Source organism: Vespa velutina, chromosome 1 (assembly GCF_912470025.1).
Source record: "Vespa velutina chromosome 1, iVesVel2.1, whole genome shotgun sequence".
NCBI lineage: Eukaryota > Metazoa > Arthropoda > Insecta > Hymenoptera > Vespidae > Vespa > Vespa velutina.
Window position 1 is genome coordinate 5,802,347 of NC_062188.1, and position 25,252 is coordinate 5,827,598.

The following is a 25,252-nucleotide window of genomic DNA, read 5'->3' on the forward strand; positions in this document are numbered from 1 at the left end:
TTTTAAAGCTCTGAAAAATAGATAATCAATTATATATTCGAAAAATTTTCGTTATAATCTAAATAGACCAAATGTACAAAATGAGACTGAACTGCTTCTATCGCATTTATTATTTTCCTATACATATAAGACACAGTGGAATTTATATAGTCTGATCGAATTTCACTAAAAAACACTTGCTGGATATATAAATAGTAATATTTTATTTGTGTCATCACTCAAACAATATTTAATATCTGCTATTTCTTTTCTTTCTGTTTTCTTTATTTTTTTAAGTACTTTGACTTTGTCATAATCTAACTTCGCACTAACTGAATTATAATTATAATGTTAAATTTCTCGACATGATTATAGAACAAAAAAAATTATATATATATATATATATGTGGATATTTTTTTCTTTTTTTTTTTTTTTTGCAAAATTGAAGTAAAGAGACATGACAGAAATACGTCGGTACGCGACAGACTGCAATATTAAATATTATACTTCTTAAAACAAGAAAAAAGAAAAAGAAAAAATATGTCTGAATACATCTGGAATAGTTTGAAAAAGCTTAATACATATTATCCGCACAATATAAAATTGAAACAAAAAAAAAAGTTAAATAAATAAAATCATTAAAAATATGCTTGCTTGATTTTCGTAGATTACTCTCGTTACAGCGATATGTGATATTATATCAATATATTTAATTAACAAGAATTCTGTAATTATCGCATATACACATCTTTTAGCAATAAATAATGATATCATAGAGAAATTATTCAAGATTGTACATGTGAAACAAAGAATCGTTTAATCCTATGTAACGATTGTACTCGTTATATGGATGTGAAATAGCTTATAATAAGAAAAATAAAAATCGTATATTATCACAATAATTTCCAAAGTTTATTTCAACTGTACCCTTGCAATAAAATACAAAACAATATTTGATTTTATTTTTTACATAAACATAATAAAATAACTAAAATCGATAAATCATCAATAATTTCTCAATATTTATAAATGATGATATATATATATATATATATATATATATATATATACAAATTTTTTCATATTTTTATTTATTAACGATATATTTATCTAAAATGGACATTTCAATTATGTAAAAATATTAATTTTCATGAAATATATAACAAGTTTTGAAAAAATGACATAACAATAGCTATTTTTTCTTTTATCATAATTATAATTGCGATAATAACGATTATCGTAAAAAAACACATTGTAATAGCGTATGACAAAGAAATGTACAGTAATTAAAAAAAAATAATTTGGCTGTTTATAATTCCTAATTTTATCAATGGTTTACGTCGACAATAAGTACAGGTATAATTCTTAATTAATTTTGATGGACAAGGTCTTATTTTAAAGATGAAGATTTAAGCAAGAATGTGATTTTATCGAATTTTTGAAAAAGCTTTATCATACTGAGAATTTTACAGTCATTGTCAATCCGTGAATCTCCATAAGCAGATCCCGTAATAAAATCTATGTCGATAATATCTGCGAACTATAGAAATCTTAAATGATGCAAGTATTACCGAGCGAATGCATATTTCAGCATATTTTTAAAATCTTTTCTTTCTAATTCTATTTAAACATTAAAGTACTTCACATTCTACGTTATTAATTATAAATAAACAAATTAGATATAATAGAATTCTAATATAATTTTTTTAAGAAACGCACTGAAAAATCCTAATTTCTTTATTACTCTTATTTGTTCATATTTATTCTCATTTGTTCTTACGTGCTCTTATTAATTCTTATTTTATTATTATTTTTTATTTATTTATTTATTTTTTACTTATTCTCTATATACTTCTATTTACACTATATTTTCTATTTCATATACATTTGCCACCATATCTATATTTCCGAATTCAAGATGTAAATCATTGATTTTCTTTCTACTGTTGTAGCTATTATTTGTTTTATATGTTATATTTTATATCTAATATCTTATATATTCCATGGTAAGTAATATTGATCTAATGATTGCTTTTTAGGTATTTGTACAAATTTAACTAAAAATGAAAAAAAAAGTTCGTACAATTAATAAACATTTTTCAATTAATTTATCTTCAGAGAACTATAATCTGGCATATAGTTTTTTTTTGCTTTTGTCAGATGTATTACTATTTTATCCATACAAACATTTCTGTCACTCGATTGTTAGGTACATGTGAAAAGAATATAACCTATATAATCTTATATACTGGCATAATATACTCGCATAATGGGGACAGCGTTTCTTTATGGTCTTGTAATTCATATTTTGTTCATACTTATCGGTGAGATTACATACATTACGAATGAGAAAGATGGTGAACTGCTTTAAGATCATTCATTGTTCTTACTTTTATAATAGTTTATGCGAACAATGAGAACAGACAGATTTTAATGAAGAAGATTTTATATAATGAAAAGATCTTATCTAAAAGTCTGATTTTACGAATTTCTGAAAAAGCTCTATTTTCTTTGAAAAAAATCGTGTTAAAAAATGGTAATAAAAAATTCTTTGAGAATAATTTATGCACAAATAAAAAGCTTTGTCAAAAAATCGAAAAAACAGACTTTTACATGAAACCTTCATCTTTAAAGTGAGATCTTGTCTATCTAAATTGATCAAGAATTATATCTGTTCTCATTGTTGGCATAAATAATGTTATCGATATTTTTCGCGAAGAAAAAATTTTGTACTGTGGCGCCTCTCGAAATTTCCGACAAAAAAGAAAAAGCTCATATCCCCACTACTGATATCCATATCGTGCTTAAATGGGATATATTTGTTCCGTGAAATAGCGATTACATGTTTGCTTGTTTACGTAAACAGCTGATGATCAGATTTTCTGAACCATTCCAAAAACAAAGAAATGCGTTTCACGATACTCGTACGAAGAAGTTACGGTAATTTACTCGATCATTCTTTGGACAAATGATTCTATGGGAAAAATAAGGAAATTCCTGTCCGATGTTACAAAGATTGTAACGCGCGAAAAACTTTGCCTTGTATAATATAAACAAATACGCATTTTTAGTAATATTGACGATTATCGTGTTAATTTTTTTTTACACTCCGATGAATATGCATCGATAGTCTCTCTTTCTAAACGTGAAAACTTATAAATTAATATTTTCGATAATTTTACAACCATTTAATCAATCTTTAATGAATACGAACTACAATAAATTAATATTGAAATAATAGAACATTCGTTTAATCATTACAAAAATTGTTACGCGTGAGAAATTTAAAATAATATTAATTTCTTTTGCATTAGTCTTAAATTTTGAACTGGCGGCCGTGAATTACGTGTAACCGTAACAAAATCAAACCTCTTCTGTTTTTGACGATAACTGAATTAACCTTCCTTTGGATTCCGACGAGTAATCATCGATGATGTCTTAGGATGTGTCTTCTGTAAGTATCAACGAAGAGTTAAAGGAAGTATTTTCGTATATCATATATTTCTTGAATAATTTATTAAATTTATTTTCTTTTTTTAAATTTTAAATTGATAGTCATCGACTATGTATGACGTCAACAAAATCGAACCTCTTATCGACTTCGATTATCATTGGATCTATTTTACTTTGTATTTCGACAAGTAATCAATGAAGCTCTCTCAGGATGTCTATCCTGTAAATAGCTAAACTAAATATATTTTTGTATTATACATTTCTTAAATAATTTCTACAGTTTGTTATTATAACAGTGATATTAATTATTTTGTTTTGTATTTTTCTGTTTCATAACTTCATTGTAATCGCGCACGCACGTAGTAATGAAACAATCGAGTTTTTATATCGCCAAATAAAAGCAGTGTTTGTTCGTTTGCGTGATTTAAACAAATGTTTTTGCATCGACAAATTGCAATGCAATCGTTAGAGTCAGTGTTTGTTCGCAAATTGTTGTTCTTTTTTAACACTCATACAGATTGTATTTTTTAAAAAAACAGTAGAGTTTCATGAAGTAAATTCAGTGATAGGCCATTAATAAATAACTACCACAAATTAAAGTTAATGCATCATTGAAGAGGATCTTATCCATGAATCATCTATCCTCAATTTTGATCTAAATCGCAGACGAGTGTTTTAAAGCCATCGCAGAATTTCTTAAGTAATAAATGAATTTTTAAGTCCCCCTCCGATCACTCAATCATATCGAAGAGGAATAGTCCGAATCGACACGGATAATTGGTTTTAATTAATTCGTAGATAGAGCATTGAATGATCACGAGTAAATTTCTTCATAAAGATTCACTTGTGAATGATTTCTTATTTTTTGATTTATTTATTAGATCAGCATAGGGTCTTCTTGTTCAAATGCATTTATTATTATTTCAAATGTAAAATATTTTAATACATTTTTAAATATTTTTCTTGCGAGAAAATATTAAAGAATCATTATTCATGAGTATTATTAAAGAATGAAAAAGAAATCATTCGCAATAGATTAATCTTTGGATTACAAACGATATTGTCCATAATTTGTTTATAATAATTAAATCAATCGTTTGTAAAAAGCAACGTTTAAAGGTTTACTTTATATTTTTAAATAACAATGAATTAAGTATTTAATTAATTTGGATTGATAAAAGAAAAATCTTGATAGAGTTATTACTTTTGAAAGAGAAAAATCGAGTAGAATGATTGTTAAAAAATAAAGAGACTTATGTAGAGTCATAATCCATAGACCTAAATGATAAATTAATTAATTTTTAGCTCAGGATTTTTAGCAATTAATAAATATACTAATTCTAATTTCTCCTATACTGCAAAAAATTATTTTTCGAGAAGATAATAATAAGTTTCTATCCAAAAAGATAAAGTTTATATTTTTCAGATACGTTAGAATTGTATTAGGGTTTTCTTTCATATTCTAGAATTTGGAATCAAATTTTATCGTTACAGTCTTTGAGTGATAATCAATTAGGTTAGGATACGAAACAAAGAAGAGACTATTATGCCGAAGAGTTCTTCATAAATTGTGGTACAAGAGGGCAACTATAGGCTATTGAATATTTTTGAAGATTCATCAGAAACTTTCGAGAATAGCTCTTAGTCCTATTTTAATTTTACCATGGAATGGCATCGCGTAATGTGGATTTTAAAGTAGAATAGAATCACTATCAGTCCGTATATTTGCAGATGCAGTAATCTCTTCGTGGTGAAACCTGAGTTGGTAGTATCTGTAATGTATTGAAATTTTATGGGATTCAAGTACTACCAAGCGAATAACGGCATATTTTAAGACTTTCCTAATATCTTTTCAATCTAATTCCAACTAAACATTAACGTACTTTCATTTTACATTGCTAATCATACTTCAATAGATAAATGAATCGGATATATTAAAATTTTTAAATAATTTCTTAAAGAAACTAAATACAAACAACTTTTTTTATCACACTTATGTTTTTTATCATTCCTATTTATTCTTATTTACTCTTATTAATTACTATTTATAAGTCTCGCATGGATGTCTCAGCATCATATTTACTGAATCGATGAACAGCCTTAAAACATGCAGTTCTTATTTCAGCGGAGAAAACGCAACGTATAAAATGGCCATATAGTTCTAACTTTAAAAGTAAACCACAGTATGATTTAAAAGTAAATCATAGTATTTAAAACATTTATCAGAAAAGACTACATTTTAAATATTATTTTAATTCAAACTTTATTTACAAATAATATAAATTCGAAATATTACTAGTGTGCCATCTATAATTACACTTCATCAACACAAATCTGATGGTAATAACTATGATAAATGGAATTTGATAGCAATGCCACAGTTGATATTTGAAATTACTTAATAATACATCATAGATATTAGCTCTTATGTTGATATATTTTATGTCTAACGTTTATGCGTCTGTGCGAACTTTCGTAATCAAATAGTAAAGTAATTGCGCGGGTTCTTACAAGAATGGATGAAGATTCAGAGGATCCTAAGTTAAGTTCTAAGTTTTTAAATAATTTGAAAGGTAAGCGAATGATAGATGTGCAGAAAAGAAATGTGAAATTATGATTTGGAAAATAAAAATATGTCACGAGTGAAAAGTTTTTAACGAATCCTATGTATAAATTTACATCCAATCATTTTTGAAAGTAAGCAATATAATTATGAATTAGATGTAACATTTGATATCACGTATCAATTAAAATAAGTAGATCGTTTTCATATATAATACAATTCTTAAAAAACAAAAATTATTTTTTAAAATTAGAAAATTAATACATATAAAGGAACATAATATACGTCCTTGGATTATTTTAGAAAAAGGAAAATTATTTGATGGATTTGATGATGGTATCAAGATATTACAACACAAAGCTACGACAAAAGGATTATCGAATGAGGATATTGATCGATTGATAGATATTATTACACATATTAATTTTGGTTAGTATTAAGAGTTATATATATTATATTAAATATTATCCTTGCATTTATTATTATACATTATTTATTTATTATTATATTTGTTTTTGTTAGGTGCTGTAAAAAACATTTTGCTAATAAAATGTCTAGTACCAATATATAAAATATCAAATGAAGCACTTAAGCTTATGATAACATGGTGTTTGTCATCCTTGGATGATCTAAAAATCACAGTGGCAATTATAATTATGCAATGGATCGTTGGTACCGTAAAAAATATATTAGCGTTTGTCGAATTACTAATTTATGATATAATATTCGGCATACTTTTTCAGGATTGTGGGAATATGGTCTCGCCGATAGGAAAATCATTAGTATGTACTATGATGTATTTTTCCATTGGATGCTGAGAAAAGAAAGATTGGTATTGTCATTTTTTATTATTTAATAAATATGATTTACATTTTATAGATTAATCTCTTATTAATATGTTATGCTTATAAGATGCATCTTATTAAAGGAGAAGCATATAGCACAAGTGATATATATATTAACAAAACCAGAAGATGTAACACGTCGAAATATTTCTAGAATATTATTTCTTCATAAGAAGCATTCCAATCGACAAAAGCATACTATTGCCCTACTTTCGTATGTATCAATGATTATTATCCACAATAAGAAAATTGACAATCTTATAAGTACATTTCTTTTTATAGCTTATTTAAAACTTATAAGCCTGAATTAGTGCCAGAAAGAATTGAAACTATGAATATAGAAAGTGTTTGGAAACCCATACCAGAAGTATTACGAGTAGCATTAAAAGATGCTAAAGATCGTTCAGAAATGCAACAGAGCCTTAATAAAATACAAGAACATTTTAATTGGAATATCTCAAAAGTATGATTGTTTTTGTATTTCATAATATAACTTGATTATGTTTATAAATATATATGATTGTTACAGTTTTCTAAAAGAAGGGAAAAATTACTCTTACCATCTGTTGGATATTTTCATATTGGTTCGAGTATCTTTAAAGAAAAAGATGCCAAATCTATTTTTGATGTATATAAGTAAGTTACATTTATCTCATTTTTAAAATATCTCGATAATTTATTAATATTATTAATATTACAGCATTAATGAATTAGGACAGCATTATTCGAGTATTGAACTACCTTGTAATGCAATATCTTTGTTAGTTAATATGGCTGGTTACCATCTTCTCACATATGCTAATTTTCATTTTCAAAGTAGATTTTCTTACAATCTTTATAATACACTTAGAAGAGGTATGGAATATGTAGATATTATACATTAGATTTAATTTCTTGAAAATATAATTTTTATTATTGCATTATTACAGCATTTATATTAGAAAGAGGTAAATTTTCTGAAACAGAAATGGAAAAACTACTCGATATGACCGTCGAATTTTGTAAATATATGCAACAAGGTATACTTGTTGTAAATCTTTTCATTGATGAGTACTTGTATCTAAACAGCAGAGAACATGATATTAAAATATTAGAATTATTACAATGGATGACTTTCGTATCTGTAACAGGTAATATTTTTTTATATAAAACTTTTTTATACTATTTTTTCTTCTCTAAGAAAAATTGTAAATACAAATTATTTGATATTTATTTTGATTATAGAAGTACAGCAAACGATATTACCACATATAAAAAATATGTTTTATGAATCATCAATTGCCCTCAAATGCAAAATTATAGAAACTTGTAGAATTCTTATCACCAATATAGTACGTACAAATTTTACTAATATTATATATATATTATTGGTCATTAAATATATAATAAATGGAGAATATTTTGAATAGTTCGTTAATCAAGGATTTGATGAATGTTGTCAAAAAGTACCAGCACCATTTTTAGGACAAGCACCAAAGGATAAAATAACTGATGTTATTTCTATTCTTATAAAGATCTCAAAAGATCTTATTATAACTGGTTTAAATGCACACTCATACAATATATTACTTCTATCTGAAAGTCTGACATTTTATGAAATGGTATGTTTTGAATTAAATAATATTTTCTTTTTCTGTTTTCTTCTTTTGTTTAAAAATTATCATAATTATAACTATTTTTTTATGATCAGCTTTTTGAATTGGAATCTCATAGTAATATATCATCATGGACTATAGCTCCTGCTCCTGTAATTTATGCAGCATTTGCAACTAAAAATTGTGCGCTTGTTAATAGAATTTGTGCATTGATATTAAGGTAATTCAAGAAGTATGAACCCCTGCTTATTGATTATCCTACTACATCTTATCAATGTTTGATTATTAATTTTGTAGATATTTGGAAATGGCTGCAGTTCTAAAAAAACAAGATATAAACGATTTTAACAGTAACATTGAGACAATATCTATTTATATTACAGATATAGCAGGAGCTTTTTGGTATAATAAGGTATATAATATTTATAAAATACATTCATATACATATTATTAAATATAATACATATATAATTCAATAAAATATTTATATAGGCTTTTAGCAATCATAATGATTATTTTTTTAAATCGCCTGCTTTAGAAGAATTTGGAAATTGTAATTTTAATCTTCAGTTAAATATTAATAATCATTATGCCACCCTGCCTTATAAACATGTAATTACCAAGGAGTTTCTTAAAGGTGTCAAAATAACAACTAAGGAGGTAAAAATAATTTCTTCTTTCTTTTTTATTCTAATTTCTTACAGAAAAATTTCTATCATAACGTTAAATATCTTTTCTAGGATGCTATTAATGTTGCTGAACAGTACTATCCTGCAGTCAGAGAATTTTTAAAACAAGTAATACCAGAATTACAAGAATGAGAACAAATGATTGAATATTATTTAAGAAAAAGTTGTATCTAAATTTAAAACATGTAATTATAAAAAATTAAAAAATTTTACTTAATTGTTTAAAAAAGTTGACAAAATTCTCATATGTATATATATATATTGGGTCATTCAGAAAGTTCATTCCAATTTTCGGTAGGTAGCATAAGGACAGGACTAAATATATCAGAATGATTGAAAACAAATGATATAGATGGTATTTCAAAGATATTTGGAAAAAATTTTGATTACGATACGTTAATTTTTGTTAGTTCTATATGCCTTTAAATGTGTGCATAAAAAGTGCATAAGTGTATTATAAGTATTTAATGCTTTTCTTTTATCAGAAAACCAAAAAAACCACACAAGTAGCAAATAAGATATGCGCTGTTTATGGCGAAGGTGTTGTATTTGAAAGAACTTTGCAGTAGTGGTTTGCTAGGTTTAAAGCTGATGATTTCAACCTTAAAGATCAAGAACGTCCGAGTAGACTCTCCACTATAGATAAAGATAAAATTAAAACACTGATTTATAATAATGTTGAATAAAAAAAAATCTTGGAATAAATTCAGAGAAGTATTGTTTCCAATTAGATAAATTAAAGACAGCATTTGAAAAAAAACGTCAAGAAATAGCGAATTGGAAGGCCGTCGTGTTTCATCAGGACAATGCACGGCCTCATATGTCTTTGATAAATCGATAAAAGTTGTTGAAGCTCGGTTGGAATGTTCTACCCCATCCACCATATTCAAATTTCGCGCCCTCTGATTTCCACTATTTCGATCATTACAAAATTTCCTCAATGGAAAAATCTTCAACTCTTTGATCGAGATAAAAAATTACAGAAAAGTTTTTCGTTGTGAAACCTGAGAGATTCTGGAAGGACGGAATTTTCAAGTAACCTGAAGGGTAAAGAAAGGTTGTAAAATATAATGGCACGTATATAATTTAATAAATGTATACTAAAATTTAAATCTTCTGCGTTTCAATTTTCCTTCAAAATCGGCACGAACTTTCCGGACAATCCAATATAATAACATCATTAATAGCACATTTATGTATACAATTTACTTAATAAATATTAAGTAAATTACTTAATAAATACAGTTAAGAGATACAAAAAGATAACTATTTAAATATAAACACATTTATATTTATTATTTTCAAATATAATGTTCAAAATTTGCTGTGTGAGACGTTTACCAATAATAATATCATAATATTAACTATTGTCGCAGTCGACTAAGAAACAAACTGTTCATATCTTCATTGATATCACCATTGATACATTAAATAGTATTTTGCTAGTATCATTTTTCTTTCATGATATTCTTCTTTTTTTTTAAACCATTAAAATTATGCTATTCACATTTTGTATGATATTAAGAACAAAAAAAAATATTTAAATCAGTATCAATTGACTGAATAAACACTTTATAGAATAATATATTGTTACGCTATCTATTATTATTGATACGGAATTACAATCGTAGAATATATCAGTACAGCATGGAGATTTCAAAGTGAAATATGGCGGTATTTCGAAGTTTGTAGTTTCGGAAACATAACCTCTCTAAATTGCAACAGAGTTAAATATATTTTATTCGTATTTTATATGAGAAAAAACATTACTGATTTAAAATGCCTATAGATCACAAACGAATTAATGGTCCAGAAGTGTCTGTACCATATAATATTTATATTAATTCTAATTGTGAAGAAAAATATACTAAAAATAATATATCAGAAAGGAAGGATGGTCGTGCGCATAACGAACGGAGGGAAATATGTAAGTTTAAATGTAAAATAGAATATTACAAAAAACTCTTAATCTAATAACGAGTTATACACATCAAAATTAATATCCAAATGATAATCTTTGATAGTTTTAAAAACTGGGATAATTAGTCAAGCAAAAGGTTCTGCATATATCGAAATGGGTGATACTAAAGTTGTATGCTCGGTCTTTGATCCCAGAGAAATTCACAATAAAAATGATTACTGTACACATGGTGAATTATTTTGTGAATTCAAATTTGCTCCATTCTCTTGTAAAAAAAGAAAAATACATCAACAAGATGCAAATGAAAAAGAATATAGTTTGATTTTGAAGAGAGCTTTGGAACCAGCGGTTTGTTTAGTAAGCATATATTTATTTATTTTAAAAAAGAATATACTTTTATAGATGTTACTAATTTTATTTTCTACAGTATATTCTATTCATAATACTTTTTTCTATGATTTTTTAGCACGAGTTTCCTAACTTTCAAGTAGATGTTTATACTACAGTTTTAGATAATGATGGCTCATCCTTAGCAGCTGCAATAACTGTAGCTAGTTTAGCACTAGCTAATGCAGGCGTTCCTATGTTTGGTCTTGTTACTGCATCTACTGTGGTAAATTTATTTACAGTTTACTATAATGTTTAAATAATTCTTATTTATATGCAAACTGCATGTTTGAATCTCAGTCTCTAAAATACTTTGAATATAAACATACAAAATTCTATCTAATGACAAGATGTAAAAATATCATTTAATTACATTATAATAGGCTATCTATGATGATATACTGCTTCTTGATCCAACGGATACTGAAGAATTATATTGTAGTAAAAATTCATTAATTTCTGGAAATCATGGCATTATGGTGCAAGCATCTCTCCCGCAGCTTGAACAAATTTCAGAATTTTTCTTGGTAGGAAATTTAAATATGGAACATATTACTAATGCTATAGAAGTTATAAAACAAGCTAATAAAGATATATGTCCATTATTACAACAATGCCTCGTTAAATCAGTTTTTAAAGTATTCAAAGAAAAAGAGCGTAAAAAAAAAGATATTAAATAGAATACTTATTTATAACAAATTTATTAAACTAAAAATCAAATAATTAAATATATTTTAAACATAGACTTTTATATTTTATATCTAGATAATTACTTCGTAATTAAACAAATAATTATAAGAAAAAATAATACAGCTATCCCACTGAATCAGTTTATTTTATCTTTACATTCATATAGGATATAATTACTAATAATCTCTCATATTTCTGTTTTTATACTATTTATATAACACCCAGATAACTGATTTTTGAAATTATGTTTTTTAGATATCCCATTTTGTAGATATTCCTACCTTAGAACAGTACACTAAAAAAAGTTTAATTTAAATATAAAATATAATATATAAACACACATTATCTACTCATTTGCATCTCTCTCTAGTAGAAGTACATTAGAGGCCATCATAATAAATTCAGGCCATAAAAGTGTATTTATAAATTTTAACAATATTGTAACAGATTTGTTTTCTTTCTTTTTTTTTTTTTTTTTTTTTTTTTTTTTTTGTAATCATGCTATTATGCTATTATACATTATCATTCTTTATAATATATCATTTAAACCTGAATATTAAAAAGTAAATAAATTATGTAAAATAATTAATCATTAAAGAACAGCTGTCAAAAATAGAAGATCTTTAAAAACATTATGTCCCTTTTTTATATAATTATACTTTATGGTACTGTTAATATTTGATGTAGTTCTTCTTTATACGATATCAATTTGCTTTATTTACGGTATATTTCTAATAAAACATCTTTTTTAAAAGTAATTTATTCATTTATATTTAGTATAGAAATATTTTAGTTTGTAAATTTTCTTCTTATGTCACCAATAATGCTATAATTATAAAAAAGCTCTTGAAACATTAATGTACTATCTACCTTTATTGCTGCCATATTCTTTCCTTAATTAATTCCTATTATGATTAGTATTTATGCATAATTCTTCATAAGTACTTAAAACAAATATGAATATTTGAAAAATTAATAGGCATGCTACTTAAATACATATACATTGTGTATCACTAAGATCACACAAAGATCATTTGTTATCACTAATTATTACATGACCAGGAAATACTACTCTGAAAAAAATGTAGTCAAATGAATTTTGGTATATTAATAGATTATATAGTATTGTAAATAGTAAATTGTAATAATTGCTTTTAATGTTCTTATATTTAAATATTTTAAATACTTACTTTGTTATTACAAAAGATTCGTATATATGAATTACATTAAATTTTAGAGATTCAACTACTCTAAGTGAGTATGTCCATTTTCTAATTTATTTGACACTTGTTTATTGTTTCCATCTTCATACTTTCTCCTTGATAATGCAACTTCAAGAGATGGCTTAACTTTTGTTATAGGACATTTAGTCAACAAATAATCATATAAATAGCATAATAATTTAGACAAAAAAGGGCACAATAATCCCTGATGTACAAATGCGCCCATTCTATAATTTTGTCCCTCAAATGGATCTAAGACTGCTGAACATAACATATGGCTGAGATTCACTTGTACAGGCTATATAGAACATAATAAAATATACTATAAGTTCCAAAACTAATTATATAAAATATAAATTATGAAATAAAATTTATATATCATACCAAAGCAATAAGTTGCAAAATCCAGAAATGGTATGCTAGATTAAAACCATAACTTAAAATTGACCAGTTCAAATCTGATAAAGGTTCAACATTGTATACTCCTAAAAAAAGAAAAAAAATATTACATATAAAAAATCTATTGAAAAATAAATAACATAATAATATATAATAAAAAATTTTGTTAGCCATTACCTCCAATTCTTAATAAGTAGTATGGTATTACTAACATTAAACCATGTTGAATATAGTATACTGCTTTATCTGGAAATATCTGGAAGATAAATTCATATTATTTCTATTTCTATTCTTCTTTATTTAAAATTAAGAATTATCATCATCTTCATTATTATTATTATTATTATTATTATTATTATTATTATTATTATTATTATTATTATTTACTCTTCGAGATTCTGTTTCTGGAAATAAAAATGCCAGCACAGGACCATTCATAAGATTCATATGTATTCGGAAGATACTTGTCACCAAAGGACTTGGATCTGCTGCTAATAGATATATCTACACAAATAAGAAATTAATAACATAGATAAAAAATTATAATATTAAATACAAAGAAAGTATTAAAATATTTACCTGCATAGCAGTAGTAATATGACAAGGATTTAATAAATAAATAATGGTACGACTTGTAAATTTAAAACCAATTTCTACACCCAGGACCATAGACATAATAATTAATAAAACTTTTTTACCAAGTCTATCTTGATTAATATATGGTAATCTCTTCGGTAATGTTATTTTTTTAAAACCCCATACCCAAAATGATATAATAAATATAGATACAAAAGCTGTTTCAATTATTTTTCTTTTTGTACTTAAGTAATATGCACATTCTGGACCAACATTCCTTGGTATAGAACTGTTAACACCATCATAAGCCCACTCAAACATTATCAATAATAATTGATATTTTGTAAATTTATAAAATAAAACGATTATTTTTTTTAATCATACAGTTATGACTATCACAGTATATACATATATATATATATATATGTATATATATATCTTATGTGTGTGTATAATTCACTGGAAGTTTTAACAAAATTACTTAAAACGTTGCACACCACTAGGTTCTGCAATACAATAATGTACAACTATTTAAAATTGAGCCCATATTTGTACTGTATTTTATATCAAGCTGAACATCTTTACTTGTTACGCACGTATATCGGTATATTATTAAATCTATATCATTAACTCGTAACTATATAAGAATATCTACTGAATGCAAAAAGCCGTATATTTCTAGAAATATCACTTCTACCATCAACGGACAGCTAAGAAGGAAGCTGACCTTCTACGGAAGATAAAGGATTCTGTTATAGTACCATGGACGATAGTAGTAATTCACTGATGTCGCTAGTAGTAATTTACTTATTTTAAAGGACCAACAAGTGATAGTATAATGTCATTTTATAATATAACATTAAATTATTAGATACAAGATTTAAAGTAGAGTTCTTATTATTTCTTTGAACGAATTTTTTTATATAAAACTGTTTAAAATATAGATAATATTAGTTATTAAAATGATAAACCTAGTGTAAATAAGGCAAAGTATTTTAGTGATATTTAAAAAATGTAATTTTTGTGGGAAAGTAAAATCAGCCAATCAGATAACAGTTCTTTCTATCATACATACGATTATGCAGCCGTATTATATAATTTATCGCAAATTAAGAAATGAAAATATTTATAATAATCCTAATTTAAACAATCGTTAATCTAGAGTGATTTTTTTTAATAACTTCGCAGTACTAATGCATTAATTTTAAATTACGATCGGCTCAAGCCGTAAATAACAAATGTTATTCTCGACAATCGTTCATTAGTTGGCGCCATATGTCATACATGTATTTATGAAGTCGTTGTCAAGGTTACGTATAAATTGATTATCGTAACACATCATACTTTTGGCTACGTTGGAATTTATACGAAGTATTTTAATAATTTTAAACAAAATGTCAATGCACGCAACACCGATACTCTACTTAAACATGGGTGGTGAAATGCTGTATGTTTTACGACAAAGACTGAAAGCTCAAAAGATCGACGTCGACAAAACTGTGCAAGGCCAGTCCAGTAACAGAAATATTCGAAAAAGATCGTACGCACTGTTCCTACCATCCGTTATGTGAAATTCAATATTCATAGCAATTCACTGAAGCACTTGCTTTTTTGTAATATTTTATAAGAATGCTTAAATCGGCAAATTTCTTGAACTTTTTTTTTGTACATTACAGTATTAAATGATGTAACTGCGGCTTTACTCAATGTCACAGCACTTTCTTCAGTATTTAAAAAAGGCCCAGTTATAGCTGTAGCATCATTGCGTCCTACTTTAGAATGTGCTGCTTTATCCTCTATCATGAGATTGGATAATAGTAGTATGGACAAATTATTTGATCTAATGACGATGATGGTAAAATATCAATTGAGTGTAGTTACCGGTCCAAGAGAAGTCATTCTTCTTACATTAAATCATATAGATGCAATGCGTGACATGGTTAGCAATGCAACTGGACAAGAATGTGTTGCATTGGTACATCAGATGGTTGTTGATGTAAACAAACTTCCTTCCAATACATCTATGTGCAATAAACATAATAGACTTTAATATTTAATTTAAATTTTAATATTTGTATTATAGTTTTATAGTGATTTAACTTTTGACGAAGTCTGGAAAACAAGATATGATTGCCTTCAAGAATTAGAACCATATCGTGTGAGGGTTTCTATTCTTTTGAGACTTGGTTTACAGAATGAAGATACTAGTTTTAATTTAACATTACATAAGTATAATGAAAAGTATGAAGAACATAGACATACATTAGCCAATCAAAAAATAAAAGATGTAGACCTCAATCAGAATTGTAGAGGTTCCTTCCAACTTTTTGGCGATCGCGAAACATTATTGGGAAGAAATATGTAAGTGTAATAATATTCTAGTTTTATGCAAGACCAAGAACTTTTATTATTTGTAAAATACTAACATTTATTATTTGTAGATACTCCTCTACATATGGAATGACAGAAAGATTAAAGCCAAAGCAACATGATTCAAACTTCCTAAAAGACTGTGGCACTAAAGCAGAACTTGGAATGTTAGCTACTCAATTAGGAACAGAAGATACTTATGAAAGACCTTTTACTTTAAATTTATTTTCCAATGAAGAAGAAAATTCAAATAATAAAAATAAGTGTAATACTGATAAAAATAACTTTGAAAAGAAAGAATTAGAAGTTGAGAAAACAAAGATAAATGAAGAGTATAAAAATAAGCTTGATAATGTTTATGCAGATTTTCGTGAAAATGAACAGGAGAAAGTGGCACGCAATATGGATCTACTTGATTTACTTGATGAAATCGAATAACGTACTAATTCATCATAATACTATCTGAAAAAATAATTGCTTCATATTTCTTTTCAGTGCACTTAATAGATAGATATGTATACAATATAATTTGCACCTCATTCAATGATGTAATATTTTTATCTCCATACAATATACATTCGTATCAATGATATATTCGTATCAATGAAAGTATGTTAAATGCACAAATAATTCTCTATAAATCATTATAACTAATTTTTAGTCATATCCAAAATGTATTTTACTCCAGTTTTGCCACCGATATTGAGTGCATTTGTAATAGCTTCTTGATATTGAGAGAAAGATACAAGTTTGTGTGGTGGAGCTTGTAATTTTTTATCCTTAAAGAAAAGTATTAATTCATCATACATATCTTGTCGTTTTTTTGATTCCATATTTGCCTTAGTCCATGCGGTCATCCAAAATCCTTGTAGACTTATATTCTACAATCATATATAATATAATTTAGATTTAGAAAAATATCATTAAATCTAAAAAATTTTAATGTTATATTATATATTACTTTAAAAATAAAAATTGAAGCTGGAACAGTCACAGGTTCCCTAGACATACCACCATATGTAACCATTGTACCTCCATGTGCAAGATGTCTCATAATTTCTGTAGCACTTTGACCACAAACACAATTAAGTGCTAATTTTGGCTGTGGTAATTTTTTATTTTTAAAAATTTGAGTCGTTCGAATTTCATTTTCAGTTAATACTTCATCAGCTCCCATACACATTAATAAATTCTAAATAATAAAGAATAATATTAACAATAAAATAATATCTACTAGATATTTTCTTAATACCTTTAATTCTTGTAAATTTGGTCTATCTCTGATAACATTAACAGTTCGATAATTCCATATTTTACACAATTGTATAATTAATTGTCCTACTGCTGAATTAGCTCCATTTTGTATAACAGTATCTCCAGGTTTTAAACATACAAAATCTTTAAGCATTCTATATGCAGTACATGGATTAACATTCATCATACTAGCTTCTACAATTCCAACTTCTTTTGGAATCTGAAATTTTTTCATATTATCTTTATAATGATATACAAAATATAAATAATTTTAATTAAAGTAATAAAACTACCTTTAACAAATCTTCTGATTTATAAATTGCATGTGTTCTCCATGTTCCCAAATTAGAAGAATTGGGAATAACTCTATCCCCAATGCATAAATTTGTTACTTCAGCACCAACATCTACTATTTCTCCAATACCTTCATTTCCTGGAATGGCTGGCAATGAAGGTTTACTTGGATATTTACCTTGAATTGTATTTATATCAGCTGGATTTACAGGTGCTAATAGCCACTTCACTGCAACCTTTACAAAATATCTAATAGTATATTACAACTATAAATCCATAATCAAAATTATAACACAAATGGGAAATATGTATGTATATATGTGGTATAGGAATGGAAGTATATATTTACATATACCTGATATTTATCTGGTTTATTTATTGTTTCTTTTGTGATTTGTAATACATTCACTGGTTCACCATATTCTTTATAGAGTAATGATTTTACTGTATCAGTCATACATACAGTACTCATATGTCGAATTGTTATAAATTTTGTCGATTGTAAAACTAATGATAGAAAATGTCGTACATATAAAACCATTGTATCTTTTTCTTTTGATAATTTGAAATACAATACTGTTTTATTTCCCTTAAATATTAACGATTACCTGTATAATTATAGTAAAAATATTTTATTTTGAATGTAGGTTATAAAACAGAATTACAATTATATTTTGAAATATTAAATGATTACAAAATCGTGTAGATATTTATTATACAATAAATTATTATTGGGAAAAGTTACTGTCACTGTATTTCATTTACCGTTTTTTTAACGTTTCCATCCAAATGTTTTTTTACAAGCATTTACGTACTACGTCACTAGTGACGTGTTACCAATCGTTATCAATATTATCAACTAGATTTAAAGGAAACTATTGAAATATTGAATGATCGATTATTCAATTATTAATAGATGTGATTTAGCAAATTTTAATACAGTTTAATTTAATTTAATTTTTTATTTATAAAAAAAGAAATGAAGCAAACTTGCTTAAGCTCAATTTTTACTGAAGAAAATAATTTGATTGGTTTAAATTTATAAATATTTTATATATATTTATTATATAATAATTGTATAATAATACATAATATACATTTGTACAAATAATCTTTCTCTTCTAATAATAATGTTCTTTAGATAAGATATTTAATTATGTTTATATTATGTTTTGTTTTCATAAAAAATCATATAATATTACTTTCTTTCATGACTTCTAATTTTATAAATCTTTCAAATCCTAATTTTGATAAATCTAATGTGCGAAATCGAGATTCTAAAATAAGTTCTGATATCGCTCTTCCTACTGCAGGTGCTTGCTGTATTCCATGACCACTAAAACCTGTAGCTATAAACAAATTTGGATAGTAAGGATGACGACCAATTATGCCATTTTGATCAAAAGTATTATATTCGTAATATCCAGCCCAGGAAGATTTCACCTATAAAAAGAAAATATATCATAAAATCGACAACATTGATATCGCAACATTGTATTATTTTTAAATAAAAAAATTTTGTATGTAACCTTCAAACTTTCAAATGATTTTACTCTGTGAGCCAGAATAGGCCAAATATTTGTTTCAAAAAAGTCGTGATCTACATCTAAATCATTTGTTTTAGGTTCCTTATCTTTTTGTGGTGGTCGACCACAAATATAAGAATTGGCTAATCCGTCCCTCCTATAAAAATAATTATAAAAGTAACTTTCTTACAGCAATATAGATTGAATTTCATAAGATTAATTACCTAAAATAAGTTTGAGTGGGATCTATCGTAAGTGGAGTATTTAAACCAGGTCCATCTGGACAATGGAAACAGTAAACATATCTTTTTCTAAAAAAATACAAAAACTAAATATATCTAATATTTCTAAAGATGCTTGCATTATATACGGTACCTTCGTTCTACGGGTAAAGGAACACTTAAAATTCCTTTGCCAATTCCAATATCTGCTTTTTCTGCAATTTGTTGACTAGATGCACCCGCTGCAATGACAACAGCTGCAAATCTAATAGTTTCAATATTACCATTTGGCATTTGAATCTAGAAATTGTCTTACATTTAAACAAAGTTTATTGTAATCAAAGTTCATTGCAAGCATTTTAGTTGAAGAGAAACTCACAATAACTTTTTTTATATTTTTACGTGATTTGAAATCGTCTTCAGTAATAATTGATATTTCCTCAAATTCAAAGCCTATAGCTTTTGCATTAATATATTCTACACCTAAAGATATTGCTTTTTTCTTGAAGGCACATAAAAATAACCAAGGATCAAACCATCCTTCTTTTTCTAATCCAAAACAACCAACTGAAATACCATCTGTATTTAACCATGGGAACCGTTCTTTTAATTGTTTTGGAGAAAGAATTATATTGTTTGCACCCAGAATATTTTGTATTTTTGAATTTTCTATTAATGTTTCTCCACTTAATTCACTAGCTAACATTAAGTAGCCATAAGGGTGAAACTGGATGTCAACCGGAGGCTCTCCTTCAATGCCTAAATAATTATTAATATTTCGTATAAACTCTGCTCCAAAAAGAGACATTTCAATATTTTCTTCAAGAGAAAACTGTTGACGTAAGCCACCTACTGATAAAGTTGTTGATGCATGGCAGTACTGTTTACATAAAGCAAAAATTAATTTTAGATTATATTAAAAAGGAATATTATTGTTTCTAATATCTTACCGTAGGATCTTGCTCAATTACAACAACATGGAAATCTTTATTAATATTTTTTTTCAACCAGTAAGCTATAGAACTTCCCATTATTCCTCCACCAATTATCATTATATCGCTTCTTTGTGGTACAGTCGTAAGACACTCTTCAAGCAAATTTTTAACTCCTTTATCATCATTCCATGATTTAATTGTTATTTTTCGATTGTCTGATGGTCTTTGCATTTCCGATGGTAATTGTGTATATGTGTCATTCTGATCATTATTATTCTGTAATATTATTTGTAACAATAACAATTCTATGAAATATTACTATGATATTACTTAAATCAAATAAATATCGAATGAAATAGATATATAGCTAATGTATTATATTCACAAATTGCTAACCTATATACAATTACATAATTGAAAATTATTTTATATTTTAACAATTACCTTTTTCGAATAAGATCGTATTAATAATTGTCTCACCCGTTGATTATCAAAAACATTTATTATTGTAGCTCTTTGGGCGAAATAACGAAACATGTTTTTATGCATTTAACAAATCAACTGTGTTATGAATTAAAAATTTTTATCTCGAAATGGAGAAAAACAAATTATATATCTATGTATTATATTAATAGTTATTAAATTAAAACATCATTTAATATATAAGATTCGCAGTAAACTGGCATCATTTTTAATCAGTTACTGCAATTAAACTTCAAGAGACAGAAAGAGGGAGAGCAATTTTTTGCTTATTTGAAGTATGAGGAACATATCTTATCAGTAATATATTTATCAGTAAACATTATTTAAACTTTAATTACATAATTTTTCACAAAAGAATACGTTATTTCATAAATAACGTATGTAACCTCAACGATAACGAACATTAAACATGCGCGTGTTACCGGAAATATATCTATGTATGGTTAAAACTGTAAATAGTGAATAGATAATGATAAAGAAGAAAAAAATAAAAATTAATAGGAAGATATATTCTACAGATTTAATTTTTTGATGTGTAATTTAATTTGTGGAAAATACGATTCATATATTAGTTTATATCAAAAATATATTATTAATATTTATTTTTAATATCATGTAACATTATTTTTTTATCTTGTTAATAAAAATTACATCGATTATTCAATACAAATTTTTAATATTTATAGATGATAGAAGAAAAAATAATATTTTATTTTATTTAAAGCAAATTACTACAAGAATTATAATGAAAAATAAATGTACATTTAATTGTATTGTAAATAGCAATTTTCAAAACATTGACATAAATCATTTATTTACAACTATTCTTCTTAATTAATATCATTTACAATAATTATCAGCATAGAATTATTTTTGCATTTCAAATATTTATAACAGTATTAAAAATACAAATATATGTTTAAGTTCGTTTGAACATATACACTATTCTAATCAACAGGTTTTTTAGCTTATATTTAATTTTTCTTTTGTTCCACTATTTTGTTCTTACTTTACATGTCATTAAAATCTTTTATGTTTTTATGATATTATTTCTATAGATCTACTTGTAAAAATGTTACACGAATATATAATATTTTTATTGATATTCCAATATATGATGCTTTATGTCATATTATCTATACAAGTATTATTTCTAAAATCTTTTTTTTAATCTCAAATTTTGAAAAAATAAATTTTATATATTTATCAAGCAAAAAATATGTAGAAAAATTGAAGAATTCTGATCAATTCACAAAGAAAGTGCAAGGATAACAAAAATTTAAAAAAAAAAATTAAACACCATGAAATTATTATTTACTAAACAGGTTCTTTATACCAAGTTGATCAATGTAAAAAATATACCTATTATTTTGTAAAAATCTTTTATTATATGCATCGATATATTGGGAAATATAGATCTTGCAGAAAAATAATATAAAATAAAATTTTCATAGTATACAAAGAGGATTACTTTCGTGAATATTATAATACAAAAGATCTGTATACTGGTAACATATTATGAACAAAAAACATGATTATCATAATCTTCATATTAAAAACGTTTCTTTATGCAGATATACAATTAAAGTAGTGTTATTTATCACTACAATGTATAATGCATATCTACATTATGTGCATAATGTTTAAAACAATTTTGATATAAATACTCCTGCTGTGATCTATTAAAAAATACTAAATGTCTATAATACATATATGGTACAGCGCACCAAATTTCACGTATTTATAATACTATGATTTGTAAACATTAATAAGTATATAATACATATTCACATATTTTACCACAAAGAGTTTAATGAATCCAATTGAATTGAATACCATTCAATTCAATGTTCACGTATTTTCTGTTGGATTTATAAACAGAGCTGTCAGAGCAAAAAGTAGAAATACCAATCCTCCAATAATAGTCACTATAAATAAACACACATCAAAATATTTTTAGTATGAGAATAATTTATATATGAGATTTATATATTTATATATGAGAACAATCTTCATAATCCAAAAAATAAAAGTTATTATTACATTTATAAAATCAGACTGCATGTTGTTCTAAACTATTATAAATCTTGTGATTAACATTTAATATTTTAATTATGATTGTTGTGTTAGAAAGATTTGGAAATGTTATAATGCGGAATGAAATTATGAATAAAACTTTACCTGTTCGCACAGAAATTTTTTGTGCAATCATACGTCCACCTAATACAGCTAAGCCTGTACAAAATGAATGACCAAGAATACCACCAAATACAACTCCATAAACATCCTAAAATATATCGTTTTTTATATTTATTTAATATAAAATTATTTATAGAATTACCACATAATGAAAATCTTTCTTTCTATTTTATATATATATTATTATTATAAAATACCTCTCTTGCTGCAAGTATGATTGTTGTTAACTGTGAACGATCACCCCATTCTGCCAAAAAGGTGAGAGTAAATGCTTGTAAAAATATTCGAGAAAGTACCATTAATGCAGAACGCTTAGTAGTTTTCCTTATAATACCACTTTCTGGATCCTGGACTAATGTGGTTGATGTTTCTTTTTCATACTAATAGAAATAATAATTATCATATTAAACATTAATAATAAGAAAATTGATTTGTACTAGTTGCTATTAATCTTTAGAAAATAATATTTCTGAAAGATATAATAATACAGCAATGTTAACACTTTTATACCTCATCTTCTCGTTTACGTAAATCTGATTGAACTTCTTCAAGTTCTTCTTGTGCTCCTGTTGGTGACATATAATATCCGTCTCTCAACATTTTTATACCAAATAAAGCAAAAAGTACTGTTGAAATATAATACGTATAGGTACGTGGAATTATAGTTGCCGCATATCCAAATATTACTGAAAATAAAAAAAAAACTATATATGTCTACTGCATCAAAAGGATATCATTAAAAATTTTGACAAGATTTTATAGAAAATTTATACGGCATATTTTAAAAGAAACGTGAGTATTTTCAATGGGAAAGAATACCTGATAATATAGTCATAAGAGCAAGAGCACTTATAGCTCCTATAAAAACAGTCAACCTAGGATGCTTCATTGCCATAATAGCGGCAATGAAGAAAGTTTTATCTCCTAATTCGGAAACAACAATGACAGACAGGGAAGCTACAAAAGCATGTAGGAGCCCAAGAGAGCCCTGAGGTTGAGTTGACGTTAAGTCTTCAACTTTCTAAAATTATTTATTATTATTAGACTAATTGTCATCTCATTAAACATATCTAATAGAAGTTGAACTTATATCTACCATTGTAGTTGCTGTAATTTGTAATTTGTCATCATAACGGTAATCATTTTGGGCTTGTGCGTAATCAAAATTTAAATAAATGATTACAAAAGAATATAACAAGTATTTCATTGTATTATAATTTACGACAGTCATGATAATGCTATAATCTATTATCAGATACTATGCGCACATACTGTTACCGCCACATCATTGAAGCACAAATCGCAAGCCTAGACATTATTTTTTAATATAGATGTCGTGCAATTCGCATCAGTATCACCAATATATTCTCATTCAATTAAAAAGGTACACATTGAATAGTAAAAATATCTAGATTAAAATAATTTAATCTAGTAACGATTTGGTAATTCTGTATCCTATCCAAATTAATTAACTATTAGTTTGACTTAAACTTTTTTATTATATTTTTGACTCACAGAATGTATTTATTTAAAAAACTACGTAGTAATAGAATAAAAATATTAAGAAATATAATTAAATAATATATACTTTAATATTATATACAAGAAATATAATAAATTTAATAAGTATTTTATCAAAATCAAAGTGA

At 25.7% G+C, this 25,252-nt stretch overlaps 7 protein-coding genes across 12 annotated transcripts; 3 read left to right on the forward strand and 4 right to left on the reverse strand.

Annotated features, from left to right (window-relative positions):
* Positions 1–3,300: 3,300 nt before the first annotated feature.
* Positions 3,301–11,032, forward strand: LOC124956991 (centromere protein I-like). 5 transcript variants are annotated; one of them, XM_047513759.1, is made up of 16 exons: positions 3,301–3,434; positions 6,300–6,425; positions 6,519–6,668; positions 6,740–6,828; positions 6,925–7,055; positions 7,124–7,304; positions 7,371–7,477; positions 7,542–7,696; positions 7,771–7,971; positions 8,066–8,172; positions 8,251–8,442; positions 8,532–8,656; positions 8,734–8,848; positions 8,929–9,096; positions 9,177–10,182; positions 10,915–11,032. In XM_047513759.1, the coding sequence occupies exons 3-15, from the start codon at positions 6,593–6,595 to the stop codon at positions 9,255–9,257; spliced, it is 1,728 nt and encodes a 575-aa protein (XP_047369715.1). In that variant the 5' UTR covers positions 3,301–3,434; positions 6,300–6,425; positions 6,519–6,592; the 3' UTR covers positions 9,258–10,182; positions 10,915–11,032. The 5 variants fall into 5 exon arrangements, with proteins under 5 accessions (XP_047369715.1, XP_047369798.1, XP_047369539.1 ...); XM_047513842.1 differs by lacking the exon at positions 3,301–3,434 and adding an exon at positions 3,715–4,133; XM_047513583.1 differs by lacking the exon at positions 3,301–3,434 and adding an exon at positions 4,923–6,006.
* Positions 10,622–12,559, forward strand: LOC124957541 (exosome complex component MTR3-like). Its single transcript, XM_047514553.1, has 4 exons — positions 10,622–11,052; positions 11,150–11,403; positions 11,513–11,659; positions 11,817–12,559. The coding sequence occupies exons 1-4, from the start codon at positions 10,905–10,907 to the stop codon at positions 12,111–12,113; spliced, it is 846 nt and encodes a 281-aa protein (XP_047370509.1). The 5' UTR covers positions 10,622–10,904; the 3' UTR covers positions 12,114–12,559.
* On the reverse strand, positions 12,250–14,737 carry LOC124957384 (transmembrane protein 164). 2 transcript variants are annotated; one of them, XR_007103518.1, is made up of 6 exons: positions 14,325–14,737; positions 14,133–14,249; positions 13,923–14,001; positions 13,731–13,831; positions 13,314–13,644; positions 12,250–13,196 (listed from the first exon to the last, which is right to left on the reverse strand). XR_007103518.1 is itself a non-coding variant. In XM_047514459.1 (5 exons), exons 1-5 carry the CDS (start codon positions 14,640–14,642, stop codon positions 13,369–13,371), a joined length of 891 nt encoding a protein of 296 aa, XP_047370415.1. In that variant the 5' UTR covers positions 14,643–14,737; the 3' UTR covers positions 12,250–13,368. The 2 variants fall into 2 exon arrangements, 1 of the variants encoding a protein (XP_047370415.1); XM_047514459.1 differs by having other exon boundaries at positions 12,250–13,644.
* An 878-nt stretch (positions 14,738–15,615) lies between these two features.
* LOC124957317 (protein OSCP1) lies at positions 15,616–17,501 on the forward strand. The gene is made up of 4 exons (XM_047514303.1): positions 15,616–15,827; positions 15,998–16,317; positions 16,405–16,682; positions 16,763–17,501. Exons 1-4 carry the CDS (start codon positions 15,716–15,718, stop codon positions 17,127–17,129), a joined length of 1,077 nt encoding a protein of 358 aa, XP_047370259.1. The 5' UTR covers positions 15,616–15,715; the 3' UTR covers positions 17,130–17,501.
* On the reverse strand, positions 17,148–19,184 carry LOC124957266 (enoyl-[acyl-carrier-protein] reductase, mitochondrial-like). Its single transcript, XM_047514171.1, has 6 exons — positions 19,005–19,184; positions 18,595–18,847; positions 18,239–18,475; positions 17,944–18,165; positions 17,653–17,883; positions 17,148–17,572 (listed from the first exon to the last, which is right to left on the reverse strand). Exons 2-6 carry the CDS (start codon positions 18,778–18,780, stop codon positions 17,342–17,344), a joined length of 1,107 nt encoding a protein of 368 aa, XP_047370127.1. The 5' UTR covers positions 18,781–18,847; positions 19,005–19,184; the 3' UTR covers positions 17,148–17,341.
* Positions 19,185–19,368: 184 nt separating this feature from the next.
* On the reverse strand, positions 19,369–21,862 carry LOC124957184 (FAD-dependent oxidoreductase domain-containing protein 1). The gene is made up of 7 exons (XM_047514050.1): positions 21,366–21,862; positions 20,937–21,197; positions 20,366–20,866; positions 20,141–20,286; positions 19,990–20,076; positions 19,769–19,922; positions 19,369–19,682 (listed from the first exon to the last, which is right to left on the reverse strand). Exons 1-7 carry the CDS (start codon positions 21,468–21,470, stop codon positions 19,428–19,430), a joined length of 1,509 nt encoding a protein of 502 aa, XP_047370006.1. The 5' UTR covers positions 21,471–21,862; the 3' UTR covers positions 19,369–19,427.
* Positions 21,863–22,201: 339 nt separating this feature from the next.
* Positions 22,202–25,055, reverse strand: LOC124957478 (transmembrane protein 165). The gene is made up of 6 exons (XM_047514531.1): positions 24,700–25,055; positions 24,423–24,624; positions 24,114–24,289; positions 23,801–23,983; positions 23,586–23,691; positions 22,202–23,332 (listed from the first exon to the last, which is right to left on the reverse strand). The coding sequence occupies exons 1-6, from the start codon at positions 24,832–24,834 to the stop codon at positions 23,256–23,258; spliced, it is 879 nt and encodes a 292-aa protein (XP_047370487.1). The 5' UTR covers positions 24,835–25,055; the 3' UTR covers positions 22,202–23,255.
* Positions 25,056–25,252: the final 197 nt, after the last annotated feature.